This window comes from Nannospalax galili, unplaced genomic scaffold, assembly GCF_000622305.1.
Source record: "Nannospalax galili isolate Female #2095 unplaced genomic scaffold, S.galili_v1.0 scaffold154, whole genome shotgun sequence".
In the NCBI taxonomy this organism is placed as follows: domain Eukaryota; kingdom Metazoa; phylum Chordata; class Mammalia; order Rodentia; family Spalacidae; genus Nannospalax; species Nannospalax galili.
Window position 1 is genome coordinate 2,658,925 of NW_008335281.1, and position 17,474 is coordinate 2,676,398.

General features: G+C 37.0%; 1 protein-coding gene across 3 annotated transcripts in view; it reads right to left on the reverse strand.

Moving 5' to 3' along the window:
* Window positions 1–17,474, reverse strand: part of Adgrg6 (adhesion G protein-coupled receptor G6) — a 149,648-nt gene that overhangs the window by 29,807 nt on the left and 102,367 nt on the right. For all 3 annotated transcript variants that reach the window (XM_029561966.1, XM_008829828.3, XM_017797326.2), the window contains 8 exons: window positions 14,739–14,791; window positions 13,948–14,010; window positions 9,149–9,291; window positions 6,672–6,783; window positions 5,604–5,659; window positions 4,831–5,041; window positions 3,335–3,506; window positions 1,784–1,924 (listed from right to left, as the gene is read on the reverse strand). In XM_029561966.1, the coding sequence (XP_029417826.1) occupies window positions 1,784–1,924; window positions 3,335–3,506; window positions 4,831–5,041; window positions 5,604–5,659; window positions 6,672–6,783; window positions 9,149–9,291; window positions 13,948–14,010; window positions 14,739–14,791 (951 nt within the window). The remainder of the gene's footprint in view (window positions 1–1,783; window positions 1,925–3,334; window positions 3,507–4,830; window positions 5,042–5,603; window positions 5,660–6,671; window positions 6,784–9,148; window positions 9,292–13,947; window positions 14,011–14,738; window positions 14,792–17,474) is intronic.

The window sequence follows — 17,474 nt, forward strand, 5'->3', positions numbered from 1 at the left end:
CCAACTTCATACCCTCTATCATTTGTTTGAACAACTATTGAGTCTAATTTGTGTTCTCCAAAAGCTTTTGGGTATGAGTCCATCCCCTGGAGTTTGGCCAACCTACTGAGTACCACACACTGAAAGAAAATTGACTCTCCCTCTCCCAGCAGCTATCAGTTGCCAACAGTTCCTCACCTAGTGTTGGGGCGTCTCACACACCTCTCCCATCCATGCTGGATTTTTATCTGGCTTAGGCTTTCACAGGTCTTGAGTATTTTTTATTTTTGTTTTTTGCTTTATTTTTATTTTATGTGTATGCATGTATTGCTTGCATGTATGCAAATGCACTGGTGTAGTTCAATGCCGGCAGAGGACAGAAGAGGTCATTAAGAGGTCATTGAATCCCCTGGAACTGGAGTTATGGATGTTTGTTAGCTGCCATGTGGGTGCTGGAATTCGAAACCTTGTCTTCTGCAAGAACAGTCAGTGCTCTTAACCGCTGAGCCATCTTTCCAGTCCTGGGTACTTTTTTTTTTTTTTTTTTTTTTTTTAAGAAAGGGTCTCATTAAGTAACCAAGTTTGACCTAGACTTTATCATCCTCCTGCCTCAGTCTCCCAAGTGCTGGGATTACAGAAATGTGCAAATAGTTCCATCATTTCTCTTCTCCAATAACATACTTGGCCATGAATGATTTATAGGCGACCATATTAGAAACAATCCTATAGGCCTGAGATTCACTACACAGATCACATTGCTGGACACACACTGGTATCTTGTATTTAAGTGATCACATTTCTTTTGAAAACAGGGTTCAGCAAACTGCTCTAGATGGGTGCTGTCCTCATAAAGGCAATCAGAGGTCACCAGTGTTTTCTGGCAGTGGACCATTTAATATCTAGGGCTGATGCCAATAAAAATGATAATATGTGCTCAGCACAATGCCACCCCACTCTGCGGATATGAGAAGGCCAAGAGTCATTTGAAATACTAATGGGAAAAATGATTAAAGCCAAGAATGCTGCTCATTATGTAAACAGAGCTTCCTGCTGAAAAAAAAAAAAAAAAACAACTTTCCTTTGGTGCACAAATGCCTTAACTCTAGAAGCCTAAAGGGCCGAAAAACAAAAAAAATAATAAATAATAAATAGTAACTTCTTAAGTAACTCAGTTTTTCATTGTTTAATGCAGATCTTAGCCTTATATTTATTTTTAAAACTGGAATAAGTACATAATAGTAAAGGACCATTATCTGAAATAAAATATTTAGACATATTATTCTTTAATTTTGAAAGATTTTTTTGCAGATTAATTTTGCAGATTAATTTTTCTGTAACTTCTGATTTATTTCAAGGGAATCTAAACTTTTATGTTTTCTTTGAGCAAAGATACTTCATTTGAAATTGGTAAAAAAAAAATAATAATTGGGGTTAGAGAGATGGCTCAGCAGTTAAGAGCCCTGGCAGCTCTTGCAGGGGACCCAGGCTCAGTTTCCAGTATCCACATGGTGACTAACAACCACCCTGTTCCAGGGAATCTCATGCCATCTCCTGGCTTTTGTAGGCACTGCACACACATGGTGCACTTATGTACATGCAGGCAAAACACTCATACTTATAAAAATTAAGTAATTAAACAATAAACCTTGTGCAGAGTTTGAGGTTTCTTTAAAAAATCAAATAAAACCTGTGGACCCTATCCTAAGAAAAAGGCACAAGATTCTATATCAGATTTACAGAACACATGGATTCCCAAAAGGTTTGTAATAATAATAATAATAATAATAATTTAATGAATGCTTACCTGGAAAAGTCCAGTTTTGTTGAAGAAAGTAAACTGTGCTCTTCTAACTAATGAAGAATCCTCTTGACTTAAATTCTCAAGTAAATTTGGAGGTAAAATCACGGATGCCAGGGGATCCTCTTGTCCATTCTCAAAGTCCATCTGTCACACAAACACACTGGTAGAATAATCACCGAGAACTCGCAATGGTAACATAGTCTCCAGGCTGAGTTAGATGACAGAACAACTGCAAGGAGCAAGTTAGCCAGAACCAGGTGCCCTTGACCTCTGCAGTAGTCTGCAACACCTGGATAAATTCCCTGCAGTCAAAGCCAGAGATTTCATTAGAGGTTCACAGAAAAATACCTTGGTTCTAACTAAGGTAGACCAAGAATTCTTCAAACCAGTTAATATTTCCAAGTATGAGGGTGGGATTTAAATGTCTCAGATTTTGAGGGTTTCTTCAAAACGCTCTGTGAAAGACAGTAACTGTGTGAATGAACTAACTTGTTTAATTACAGACTTGGTTACCCTTACAAAGAGGGTAACAAACAGCAACAGCTGTTTGTGTCTTTGCTGTTATTGCATAAGGGCCTTTGTTTGAAATGAGAGAAGACAAAGCAGAAGTGCACGTTGGGCAGAGGAATAACACAGAGCAGCTTAATTTTGGTCGGCACTCCTCTGGTTGCTTTACAGAGTCGAGACCAAGGGACAGCTGGTGTATTATGGACGCTCTTGGATATTGCTTTTTCCTGAAATTGTAGCTTTCTTGAAATTCTTAGAGCGATTGGGCCCAAACTTTTTCTACTTCTACTGTGGTTTACCTTGAAAGCTAAGAAGTTCTATGATAGACAGTACTGCATTCATTAGGTTTGCTCCTCTGGCTAGCACAGCCTGGCACATAGTGAGATCTTGAAAATTATTTGCTGAACTGTGACTTTAATACATCCAAAAGACCCTCCATTGACCTGGCTCCTTATTACTTTCCCAGCTTAGTCTCTTGTTAGCACACTGCCAAACTTCTACACCATTGATTTACAAAATAAAACCTACAGGGCAGCAACATCAGCAGTATTTGAAAACTTGCAAAAGCACAAATTCCAGGGCCCTACACAGAACCTACTATCTTAGAAGCTCTGGGGGCAAGAGCTAGAATTGGTTTTAATATGTCTTCCACAAGACCCCAATGTCCATTTTTAGATGCGTGGGCAAGGAGAAAGCCTCATGATGCTTTCCACCTGAGGGTCTTTAATAAGGCCTTTTTGTCTCACTTAAGTGATTGACATCCCATACTTCCAATATGGCATCTTCCATTCGTGTGCTAACACTTAGCTTTATAACAGCTTGACTAGAAGGTATCCTGCATCATCTAGACTATGAAGGCATACATCCTCTATTCTTCCACATTACCTTCCACATTATACATCCTATGGATGCTGATGTGATTTTAGCCAGTGTTCAGACCTGTTTGCCACCTCTTGGATCAAGATTTCCTTAAGTAGCAAATGTTAAGGAATCAGCAAATTTTTTCCTCATTAATTAATTAGAATTAAAACACCATGTGTTTATTACCTGGAAATATGATTCATTGTTGCTTGGAAGACCAATGCTAAAATTTAAAACTATATTTGTCCCTGGTGTCAGGGATGAAACTCCAAGAGCCAAATTCTGAGTTGTGATATTCACACGTGGGGTGCTATTCAGGTCGATCTTGAAGGCTAGCTCATCGATTGTTTTTAAAGCTCTAAAGAAATGAAAATGACATCATCATTACCTCACACGGTATTCTATTTAGGTGCTTGCTGGATGATAAAATACCAATTAAAAAAATCATCTTTAGGGGCTGAAGAGATGGCTCAGCCATTAAGAACACTGGCTGCTCTTGCAGAGGACCTGGGTTTGCTTCTCAGCACCCATATGACATCTAACAACCATTCATTAATTCCACTTTCAGGGAATCTGACACCCTCTTCTGGCCTCCATAGGCAGTGCATGAGATGAGTGCACTTAATGCAGGCAAAACACTCATACACATAAAATAAAAATAAATAAAATTTTTAAAATCATCTTTAAATTTTCTTATTTTAATGCATATAGCCACAGAATCAACCCAAATACCAATATTACTAGTTGAAACACAGAAACACAATAATTGAAGCATCCTCAAGAAAAATATTTGCTCTTTTAAAAAAAGATTATTTATTTTTTATTGTATGTGTATGAGTGTATTGTCAAATGTAAGTGTACCATGTTGTGCAGTGACCATGGTGGTCAGAAGAGGGTGTCAGATCCTTTGGAACTGGAGTTATGGATGGTTGTTAGCTGCCATGTGGGTAGTGGGACTCGAATCAAAGTCCTCTGCAAGAGCAGCTAGAGCTCTTAACCACTGAGACATCTCTCCAGTTACAAAATATTTTCTCTTAAAGTAAATCAAAGCCTAAGTCATTAGGACAAATATTCTTTTTCAAAATATTGTTTAAGACACCAGAAGATACTGTAAAACTCTTCATACTTAATGTGGCAGAAATAAAATACAGAACATTTTAACAAATATTATTTTATCAGAAAATGTGATTTAAAGGGTATAATTCAATATTAAATGAAGTAATAAAAATTTGAAAAGTAAATCTATTCCCACCTACCCAAGGCATTTTCATTTTAGAAGGTTACATATCTGCAACAATCTGTGGCCCAGATCATAGGGGAATAGAGTTACAGTGGCCAAGTTATAACTCTGGCTCACTAAATTTTCAGAATGCTTCAAATGAAGAATACATTATGATGCACTGGGTATTTGGAGGGGTATTTATACACTGCCAGATGACAACTGTAATTATTTTGCAAATTAAAATTCTAAAATATAGATAACTTTGAGGTTACCTTAGCAAATGACCTTGGGAAATATCTATGCATCTTGTAGAGATTTGAATTGTGAAGTTGGCACAAAGCATTAAGAAAGCGAGGGTTCCTTTGCTAGCACATTGGTGCAATAAAATTTTACTTTTTCTTTTAATTTTTAAAATGTTTCTTTAAATTTCTTTCATTGAAAAGAAAATAATAATACTTACTCAGAAGAAGACTCAAGCAAGTCACTATCTGAACTGCTTAAGATATTGGAAAATATATTCATTAGCGCGGAGCCGAGTGTTATATCAATGTTATCCTCTTTGTTCACAATTCTTTTGACCTGTTCTACAATGCTGTTAATATTGGCCGAGGTTAGATTCTGCCCATCAGTAGTCAAGTCTAATATCTCACTGGCAACTTCATTTGATTGCCCTAAAAAAAGGCAGAAGAAACAACATAAAGTGTACTGTGCATTTTGGACATTTCTAGGAGTACAATGCATAGTATGGATATTTCATTATACAGTTTCAGGAAATTGGGTTCCCGTGCATACCCCACCCCATCTTCACAGGGTAACAATATTTCTTTACACAGAGATATAAAGGCCTCTCTTAAGTAAGATACAAGTAATTCAGAGGGACCAGCATTCACATTGCTCTAAAGAGAAATATCCTCGCAATCACTACGTACGTTTGCCACATGAAAATAATGCAGAAATATGAAAGACATAGATGGAAACAATTCATATATTTTTAAAGTCTTCTCTAGAATTCTCTTTCTACTTTTAATTCCTACAAAATGAGTATGACAAAAAATTAAAATATGCAAAATTGCATATTCTATCTAAAAATATGCGAAACATTCATTTGCCCAAGTTTTAATATTAAAGTAATACCACACAGCAGAACAGTATGTCTGAAGTGGATGGAAACCATAAAGCCTGTGAGGCCACTGCATTTTGCCATGGGAAAAAGAAGACAAATTACTCACTCACTTGAACAGTTGGAAGCATCAAAGGGGCCCCAGAAGGTTGATGTCCCATTAGAAAGGCTGTAATAATTACCAAACAACAACAAAAGGAGATATTTAACCTTATGGCATCAAAGAGGCTATAACTAACAAAATCAATTAATAAACTTCAGAATTTGCCTTGATATCTAGCTAGTTTTACTTTGAAAATAGCTCTGTAATGCACTGAAATGAAACATACCTAACATCTTTACTGGAAAATATGCCAGTAGCTGATGCTATAGAAGCAAATGCCAGTAACATCCTGCATCCTAACCTAGCACACAGTGGTCAAGTACTGTTTCAAAGGCTTTACTGGCAAACTCTAATTTTGATTTCACATGAGTCTGGAAAGCAGATTACAATCCACGTTTATAAAAGAGGAAATGCATTTTAGAGAAGCCAAAGAATTTCCCAAGGTCTCCAGGCAGGAAGAGGTAGGGCCACATTTCAAACTCTAGTCCATAAATCTTAAAGCACTTGTCTTCCCCCCACCCCCCAAGTGTCAAACACAGACCTCAAAGCTAAGTATTTACACTTCGGAAGTTTTCGTTCCTGAATTCCCTCCAAAAGAACTAACTAGGAGAGGGGCAGACGGTGAAGAACTAGATTTGAAGGGTTGCTACGTGACTCCAACAGCTGTCTGGTCTGGAGTTTACCGGACATCCAAGGAAATACTGTATCCTTGCAGTGTCTATCTGCAGACTGCTCCAACCTGGACCTGGACTTTATTCCTACATTGTGACTTCTCTCTTCTCCAAATGGGAAGGAAGTTACTGCAATTTCAGGTGCATGTCCTGAGACTGAGTTGGCTACAAGGTGCTTTGCTCTGGAGCCAGTCTGCCTTCCAACTTCCTCACTCTTTCTTTGGAGAAGGCCCAGTTAGCATGTTGCTCAGAAGAAAACAGCTTTTCTGGGTAGTATGCTTTCCTTATCTCTACCCACCCAGAAGTGTGTGATTCCTGCCCTGTTTCTCAAATCAACACAATGTACAAGCACTGCTCAGGGCATACGTAAACCTGGATAAGTGGTTGCAAATCAATGAAAGTCTTACCATGTCCTCATAACAAAAAAGCCAGGCTTGTTTGGACAGGGTAGTGTGTAGACCGAAGGTGGGATGGCTGGCCAGCTAAAGCCTTCCTCATCCTCCAAGGCACTACAAATACCTAGAAGAAAATGAGAGCTAACATGAGAAATCCCAGCCCTCCATTCTCTATGCCAAAGGCTCAAGATGAAAGTCAAATGGCAGTCCTGGGTGCTGAGTACACATTCCATGTAGAACTGAAATATTAGTGTTCTATTTATATTCAGAATTAAAAAAAAACAAATTTAGAAATCGCCAAGAATAAGCATATATTTCAGGTGAAAAAATATATCTTACAAAACCATCTTATAAAAAAGAACACACTTTTGAGAATACATAAAATCATGAAATACACATTATCATTCCTATAAACCATTAACAAAATATTATTAGTACAATGTGTTTCATTCCAAGAATAAACAGGATAGAAACTGAGCAAACATGAAGAATTCAAAGCTTAGTGCACGCTGTTAAAAAGGGAGCAAGCCATCAAATGGAGCATGAACAGCTTCATGGGTGGGTATGAGCATATTTTATGGAAGACTTTCTAGCTGTTCTAGTAGTATGTAGTGCCTTCAAGCTTACTGAATAAAATACTACGAAGGTTCCTATGAGCTGACTCCCTGTCTTCCCTTCCCTTTTATCCTCAACAATCCCACTTTTTATTTGAAAATACTCTGAATAATTGTAACGACAATATGATTCAGAGTTTATCTTTTGAAAAATAGAAAATTCGTAGTAATCAACAACCACAATAAAACCCAAGTACTGAAAAACAGCAAGTTTGGGGATTTCTGAGAACCAATATTGTAGGCACCGATTGACAATTCCAATTACTTTCTCATCTATTGTTTGAACTCAGTGAAGTTGTGGCCTATATTTTCAAATGGTAGAATCTTTTCTTCACAGACTCACTTGTAGAAAAACAATATAATACAGGAGTTCAATTAAATAGTATAAATTAAATATTCAGGTATGAACAAAGGGCTGTCCCAAGATTCCCCAGTCTTTGAGAACAGATGGGCCTGCTCCCCTTAAGTTGGTTGGTCATATTTTTCCTGCCATTTGTTACACTGCTTGTTTGTAGAGACTCCAGTTTATGGATCAGCAGCACTTGCGCCCCTCCCCAGCAGCCTTGCTTGTTAGAAAGCACGTACTTCCCAAAGGCTCTGACACTGTTTAATATTAAGCATTACTACTGTGCTTGCTATTTATTTGCCCTTGCCCACCGCTTGCCATTCTCTGTAACTGCACATGTTAACACAGTAGATAGAGATAGGCAGCTATCATAGAAGAGGAGGCAGACGCCTCCTTCCTTACTACACCTGGATCCTGCCACAGCTGTTTTCTCCCTTGAAGAGGAGGGGCACCCAGGTTCCCACTTCAGCTTTCTATGTACATGTGAGGTGAAACATCACAGTTTTCTTTTCTCCTGATTTCTATTAAGACTCTAAACATAATATGATTGTATTCATATAATACATTGGAACAATTTCTTTTTTGTGAATATTTTTGAACACTTGCTTATAAAAAATATTCCCACTAGGATTTATCCATTCATTTATTTATTCAACAAATATTCAAATTCTGGGAGTTAGGCATATTAAAAAACAAGATGCAGTCTCATGTTGGAGGAGATCACTACTTAAAGAAAACATGCATATGAATATAGACAAGACCAATAAAAGACTACAATCTTCTAAGGTATGTGAAGCTCTAGATATCAGGACAGCATGAGGTGGAGGCTCAGTATTGGTGACGTGCATGTACATATGATGGCATTAGAAAAGACCCTGAAGAAGATATGCCTTTGTGACTATCATTAAAACTACGTAGGGGATAGGTAAGTGCTCAATTCAGATAGAATACTCTGTGCAAAGACAGACAAACTAGCTGTATCAGAGGGTGGTGCATTGGGAAATAACAAGCAATATCACACACAGGGTGGCAGCTTAGGGCATGAAAGGTGTTTAAAGGACACTTGATTCTAAGTTCAAGATAAGTTCCAGATTCCTAGCTTATTCCAACAAAAGTAGTGGTATCTTTACTGCACACAGGGAACATGATAAAAGAGGGTTTATAACAAGGAACTTCTCTTTATGAGTTATTTCATGCGAGTTCTCAAAGCACATATATGCAATCTTTTTTTAAAAATCCCTTAAATGTATGCCAATGATATCAAGGTCATTCTGCACTTTGGTCCTTTTGGTAACAGTGAAGATAAAAAGCAACTGTCTGCCTCTTTCATTCCCTTGGACTCATTAGTACTGAGCTGATTATTTTTGTAATGTTACACATTTATTATGGTTTCTAGTAGAACAAATGTCATTAGAAAAAATGTTTTACATAGATTAATAACATGTAATGGAAGAACATTTGCCGCTGTTATTGTAGTTAACCCCAAATATGTAGTTATATAAAATCATAAAGAATTTGACATCGCTTACCCAGTTGCCTCACGCTCACTGTGTATAGCCTCAAGCCCTCATCCAGGGATGCGTTATTTGTTAACAGCTTCTGCTGAATGAGTTCTCCCTCCAAGTGGGCATGGTTGGTGGCATTGTAAACTAGAAGGGCCCACAGCACCAACCTAGGAAAACATGTCAGAGAGCACTGTTGTTTCCCAGGTTCTTGGCTGCTTGGTTATTTTTGTTGGGAAAAACAGAACACAAATGCCCATGAAACCTAGAGATTGAAAAGATCAACTAAGGCATCCTTAGACTTTTTCTGCAGCTGCATAAATTACAATGTTAAAGATGTTTCAAAGGAATAGGTTTTATAAGATAGTTCATTATAATTTTATCATCCTATCACTTAATATTTTATATCATACACACAAAGGGTCATACTGCAGCTAATTCTGTTTCTTCATAACCAAAAGTTAAATTAAAAATTATAATTGATATTTGACTTTTGAAATTGTTATATATTATTATTTACAAATATGGTACAAGTCCCATAGATGAAGCACTTCCAAGTACTTTGTATAGTGAAAATTTATAAAATAAATACACAGAATATACCCTGTTTGGTTAGTATGTTACTGCAAATGGTTTTAGAATGTATAGCCTTGGGGCTGAAGAAATGACTCAGTGGTTCAAAGCAGTGAGTGCTCTTGCAGAAGACCTGGGTTCAATTCCCAGCACCCATATGGCAGCTAATGACCATTTGTAACTCCAGTTCCAGGGCCGTCATTTCACCCTCTTCTGACCTCTGCAGACACTGTATGACATGGGTACACTTACATACATGCAGGCTATACACTCACACACATGAAATAAAATAATAAATAAAATATTTAGAATGTGCAGCCTCAAAATCTTTGAAAGGAAATATCTCTAAGGGACACAAAGCACAGATTATAAACTCTGTCAAAGCTTTTGGTTTTATAATGTAATTTTCTTTTCAACTACAAGCATAGCTATAATCAATAGCAGAAATCAAACTTAATTCAACATTTAGACAAAATTAATTCCCTTATATGTGAAGTTCTTCATTTGAACAACTTCTGCATTTTGTCCACATTCTGTAGAGAAATAAAAAATGTGACCCACATCATTATATTGTTCAGATCAGATACTGTCCACATGCCAAGGAGGAGAGGAGTATGTAACATGAAGTACTCAGTTCAGAGAATGGCACATTCTATTTATGAAATCCTGTCAGTGTCAACAGAAATCTATACAGTACTAATACACTAGTGGTGCTATAAAATAAGGTATAATTACGTATTTGTTATTCAAGGTTAGGTAAAGTAGCTCAATTTTACCCATCTAAGTAGCTGGCAAATCTCAAAGGATAAAGTGGTATCCTGTTCTTATAATTCTCTCTGAAAAGCTATTGATCTCTAAAAAAGATCTACTGCTTAACTCACATATCTAAGCCATATTCCAAGATGAGGAAAATGCAGATGAGGATATAATGGTGAATCGTGGGCACTTAATAATTTTCTAAATGGCCTATGAAAAGGTATCTGCTGATTAAATGACTATTTGAAGAAAAGCTTAGCCACCCTGGTTCCTGAGAATTTACAGTGGGGATGTGATCCTTCATTCCTCTTGAATGTGGAGGACAACTTTAGCACAATGTATTGTGGGTCGTATTCAGTACACAAGCTCAACTATTTAAGAACAAGCATGTATTTTCACAGCTCTTATCAGCTTGTGGGTTTCCTTTCCCATTCTGAAAACTGAAAGTACTTTATGGTTCTACAAAGTCAAGTTCTATCTCTTGTTACCATCAGCCATTTATCATTTGCATAAACCAGCCTCTGTGGTTTTAGTTTCCTGTCTGTCTAGGCAATAGAGTATGAGAGTATTATCTGAAGCTGAGTGATAGGACTGAATTGAAAGGAAGAGTTTGGGCAAAAGAATGGGTGTAAAACTAGTATATTGTGGTTTGGAGAAAAACTAGGAAAGATTTTAAAGCTTCATAAGTGAGCATAAGAGTAACGATGAAAAGGTTTTAAAAAGCGACGGGGGGGGGCGACTATAAAAAAAGACAATAGTGAGAATTTATAAAAAAGGAAAATGAAACAGGTGACTTTTCCCACACATGGTCTTATTTCATTCACCCTATAAATTTCTGTGTAATTATTCACTGGTCTGACAGACCAGGAAAGACATTTATTTAAATGTCTTTCAAGCAAGATTTTCTGAGATGCTGAAATACAACAACAATGGCTGGTTTTAATGTTATCAGGTAAAAGAAACACCTCTGTGAATAAGCCAAGAGGGAACGCAGATTTCCTGAGGGAGGGCTACCACTCCTCCTACCCCAAACTAGGCCTGTTCCCTGAATGCTTGACAAAGCATCCCACAAAGGGATCCAGACTGCTGTTGGATCCATGATGGAAGGCTCAACATGATCTAGCAGTAGGGCTGGGGAAGGACTGTTTTATTAAGAAGAGGAGAATGTCACTTCCTATACTGAAATATTAACTCTGTTTTCAATCATAAAGGAAACCAAATTATGAAAACAAACAAAAAAAACCCAGCTTTCCATAATCAAGCAGTTTGAGCCAATCTATTGAAAATATACAGAAACGACATTTTAATAAATTTTAAAACATTTGTTTTTCTAGTATTTAAAGAAAAAGAAAGAAATAAAGTTCTTTCTGGTCAACTCTCATACAATTTTATGTCTTTTCTTTTTTAAAAATATTTTATTTATTAGTATTTTTATTTTATGTATATGCGTGTATTGCCTGCATGTAGGTAAGGGCACCCATGTCATGCAATGCCCACGGAGGACAGAAGAGGCTGTTGGATCCCCTAGGACTGGAGTTATGGACAGTTGTTAGCTGCCATGTGGGTGCTGGGATTCAAACCCTGGTCTTATGTAAGAACAACCAGTGTTCTTAACTGCTGAGCCATGTCTCCAGCCCCCGTGTCTCTTTTTAAAAAAAAAAAAAATTTTATTTATTATTATTTTCACTTTATGCATATGAGTGTATTGCCTGTATATGTGTGAGTGCACCCATGTCATGCAGTGCCACAGGGGTCAGAAGAGGGCTTTGGATTCCTCTGGAACTGGAGCTAAGGATGGTTCATAGCCGCCATGTGGGTGCTGGGAATCGAACCCAGGTCTTCTGCAAAAGCAGTCAGTGCTCTTAACTGCTGAGCCATCTCTTCAGGCCCTATGTGTCTCTTCTTTAGGTAACAATACATCATAGTTTTTGTGGCTGTATTTTCTTTTAAAAATGAAAATTAAATGTGTGTGTGTGTGTGGGTGTGTGTGTGTGTGTGTGTGTGTGTGTGTGTGTGTGTGTGCATGTATATGCTCTGGTGCACTTGTGGAAAAAAGAGAAACTCTTGTGGGAATCTCTTTTTTCTTTATCTTATGTGTTGTTTTTGGGTTAACATCAGAATTGGTGCACTTGTGGAAATCAGAGAACATCTTGTGGGAATCACTTCTTTCCTTACATCATGTAGGTTCTTGGGATTAAACTCAGGATATCAGCCTTGATGGCAAGTGTCTTTATCCACTAAATTACCTTACTGGCCAATGGCTATATTTTTATTACATCAATTCAGTCAATTAAAACCTAGAAAGGTATATAAGAACCTAGAAAGCTATATAAGGCATTTTCCTTTCAAATAATTCATTGAGTCTATGGAGATACAATATACAACCTGAACGCAATCAAAAAATTGCTTTTCATTCAAAGGTTTAGGTTGTTTTTCACTTTGCAGCAGTCTGAACAGCTGATCCCTATGTGCCAACTGGTTGTATATGCTGGACTTATTCATTAAATTGCCTGTGTGGTTTTAATCTCGAGAAATCTAAAAGTGGAGACCAGACAAATAGATGATGACTGTAAATGCTAAAAATGTTTGGCTTCCCCACCTCTAGCTTTGGGAGAGGGATAGTCGATTTTCTTCAAGAATGTCATCACTGAACCGGGAGTGGTGGCATATGCCTTTAGCCCCAGCACTCAGGAGGCAGAGGAAGGTGGATCTCTGTGAGATCAAGGCCAGCCTGGTCTACATAGCGAGATCCATGCCCTGTGGGGCTACAAGGAGACCCTGTCTCAGAAAAAAAAAAAAAAAAAAAAAAAACTTCAGCGAGAGAACGCAGCCCCAGAAAGGCTACATGCATCAGTGGATGGCCTACACCCATGTATGAACTGGCAGCAGAGAGTGGAGTCAGTGGATAAAGGAGAGCACAGGAAGTTAGGAAGGAATAGCAATAGGAGTGATGGGAGGGATTGGCAGGGGGAGGGTAGGGGGTGGACTTGATTGAAACACGTTGTATGCACGTCTGAGATTCTCAAACAATGACATTTGACTTCTATTATCTTTATTATCATATGCTACCATATGTTAACAGCACCTCTCAAAATGAAGCTATTTGGGGGCAGTTCTGGACATAGGACCCAGCACCCAGCACATGCTAGGCAAGTGCTACGTATGCCCCTGAGCTAAACCTCCAGTTCTAAAGTTACTTCCTTTGAAGGTCTTTTTGAGAATTCAAATAGGAGGTAATGGATTGTAACAAACCACAAATGGCTTTTTAAAAACTTAATCCTGTTAAATGTTCTATTTTTTCATTAATTTTTGTCAGACTTATACTTCTTCCCAACCTGTTCTCTTACAGTTTCAAATGTAAGAAAAATATGGTGTGCATCAATGCTAGAGAAAAAAAAAATTGAATGTGCTGAGCAGTTAAAAGGATTTTTCTGCCACTGTTTCATTTTTCTACCAGACTGTCAAAGTGATGAGTAAGAGACAGACCCCAGTGTTACCTCTGATCATCCGTGATGCTTCTCTTGACTTTATTCTTGTCTTCGCCTGTGCTTTGGTGAAAACTGTAAATACAGACACATGTATTCATTATCAACCCCATCCACTGTTTCCAGTCATCTGCAGCAAAACTAGGGAAAATGAAAGAAGGAGGCAGAGTGGACGCTCTAAGGCAAGATTCCCAGGCTGACGTTCTGAGGGTCTCGATCTCTGAAGAACTGGATAACTGTGTGCTCTTGCTGTCTTGAAGACTTATAGGGCAGATTTAATAGACCAAAGAATCTAGGAAACTCAGAAGGAACCTGCTTCTGAAGACCCCACTCCTGGCAGTTGAACAATCTACCTCCTGAACCTTTTCGACAACTTGACCCTTTCCCTTAGTCATTACCTAAGTATTTCATGCATAGGTATGAAATTATGAAAACAAGCTACTCAGGACGACATATAGAGAATATTATTTGCTGGAGATTTAGTGAAAAACTTTGGAAAATTAATGAAAGATAACTTTTAAAAAGGAGGCTGCTGTCAGATTGTAAACGCCTTATTTCATGAAGAAAGTGGTCTCAAAACTGGTGTGATACAATCCAGGACATACTCAAAGTGACCCAACCAAGGAGAAACTAACAATATCTGTCTATAATTACCTTCTTTTAACTTTGATACAATAGAATATATAATATATTTATTCAGTTATATATAAATACCCACATATATTTTTAGATAAAGTCAGAGAGAAAGAAACAGTGGTGCTAAATTAAACATTTTTATTTCTCAGATAATTCATTGTATTTACCTTATATTAACCACATAAACAGTATAGTTCCAATTCTGAAAGGTTGAATTGAGCTGGAAAACACAAAGGGAAAGTCTGAGTTTGGGTAATACTTAAAAACATTCTTTTTTGAGTCAAGGTTTTTTTTTTTCCTTCCCCAAAGATGAGCTGTTATTGGTACAAGATCTTTGGAAAATCTTAACGAGAGCTGGAGTGGAAGATAAAGGAATAGTTGCCAGACCCGTTATCCAAAATGTAATAAATGTCATTTCTTTCAATCTTCATATTAATTGCTGAAGTAGACAGAACATCCCTATCTCAATTCCATCTCTTTATTTATGAAGAAATAGAACTTTGAAGAGGCAAAGCAGTTTGTCCAGGAGCATCCTGTTAATCTTTGGCGGATTCCCACACTAGAACTTGAGCCAGTGGGATTGGAAATCCTGTCATTTTCTCTCTAGCTAGTATTCTAATAACAATTCTTCCATAAACACCTTATTGATTTTGCATTTAATAAACACTGAGAGGGAATCAAACATTTTTCCTAGTAATTATCATCTCATAAGAACATTAGAAATAATAAAAATCATTAATTAATGAAATAAATATTTTAAAAATCCCAGGGTCATTAGAACTATATTAATTTATGTGGCTATTAACAATGCTATAGGGTTCAATATGAACAATAAATTTCCACAATGCACAATAACAAAATACGATGTCTTCATTGATAGGAGATCCTGTTAACTTTAAGTCACATCTCAAGCCATCTTTCAGTCTTATTTCACACACTTATTTAGCTTTGGTTATAAACATTGCTAAAATACAATGTAAATTTTAGAAAATATTGGCAAATTATGTTAAATTATTTTTTATTATGACTAGAAATAGAGATTGAGTATGCTTTATTCAAATTTATTACTTGGGGCCAGAAGTGTTTCAAATTTTTTATTTATTTTTCTGACTTTACAATATTTTCATAGTGTTTACTGGCTGATCACCCTTAATCCAAAATTACCAAAGAAGAAACTCAACTTTTGGGTTTTCAGGATGGAGATAGTCTGCCTGGAGTAGGCATCAACGATGCCATTTGTATTTGCTGTTTTCAAGCATCTGCTCTGGTAGCTTGTGTCACGAATGAAAAGTGTCTAATAAAGCTAAGTCTTGAATGAAAATGGTATTAGGATGCCAAATCACAAAAGAATAGACATAAATACACACATTTAAAATTACATCCTGTCTAGCGCAAACTTACTTCCCAGGGAATGCTAATTTTCACGATTAATAGTATAACTAGTGGCTTGAGGCCGAAAATAAACAAATTGGTACTTTAAAATCACTCTGCCACAAAAACAAACAAGCAAACAAACAGCAAAGAGAACACTATGGAATAAAAACAGGATGTCAATATATGCGCTTTCTCTAAAGCCAGCTCTAAAACTCGAAGCATCTCATAGTGAGTGAATTAGTGGCTCACGTCAAGATGTCAAGAGCAGCATTTTTCTTTACTTTCTACTAAGGAATTTCAATTCCTTCTCCAATTCTGTAACAAAACTAATTACATACTATTGTTTGACTGTGGTCAACTTGTTTTAAAATATAGTTTCTTAAACATAAGACTGCTTTCAGGCTGGTGAGTTGGCTCAACAGTTGAGTCCAGGGAACCTGGATTCAGTTCCCAGCTCCCACACGGCAGCTCACAACCATCTATAACTCCAGGTCTAGAGGCCCTCATGCTCTCCTCAAGGCCTCCGTGGGCACCGCATGCATGTGGTACAGTTCCATATATGTAGGCAAAACACTCATATACATATAATTAAATTTTTAAAATATTTAAAAATAAGATTGTTTTCTATAATATTCTTCAAATTCATATGTGAATATATATACATATATATATATACACACACATCACTACTTCTCAGTGCATCACTTAAATATCTACTGCTACCATCTTTCTTGGGCCCATGCATGCTAATGACTGATTTGTGCAAAAATAAACAATTTTGAACTATAATGTATTTTTTATAAATTTATTGAATTTTTGTGTATTCATATATAAAATCAACTTTATGCCCCTTCTCCTTCCCTTTGGCACCCTCCCATAGCGCCGCCACTGGAATTCATACATTCAGTCATTTGAATTAAGGCCTATTATGTTATGTTATGTTATGTTATGTTATGTTATGTTAGTGTCCTGAGATGTCCCTCAGTGCAAGTTCATCTACTGGGGTTTAGTCAGCCTAGCTACAGTCTCTCCCTTCAAGAAGATCATCTCTGCCTCACACAGCAGTAATCATTATAATGTATTATATAAAAAAGACGTCTCAAATTTGTTTAGATAGCAAATGAAATGCTAGAAAAAACAGAAACCTATGGGGGAAAAAGAAAATTTTGAGACTGGCATGTAAAAATATATAAAAATATTCCAAAGATTGCATTTGTAAGGGAAATTTTTGTTTAGAAATTTAAAATTGTAAACTAGAAAAGTTTTCATTAATAAAACATTGATGTAAATCAATTATAACCTAAACTCCCATCAACAGAACACCTGTTAGGTAAATGGCTAGACAGTCACATAATAAAACATTATATGCACTGTTATAAAAGATGAAATTCTCAGCTGGGTGTGGTGGCACACGCCTTTAATCCTGGCACTTGGGAGGCAGAGGCAGGAGGATCTTTGTGAGTTTGAGGCCAGCCTGGGCTATATAGTGAGTTCCAGGACAGCTGGGGCTACAGGGAGACCCTGTCTCA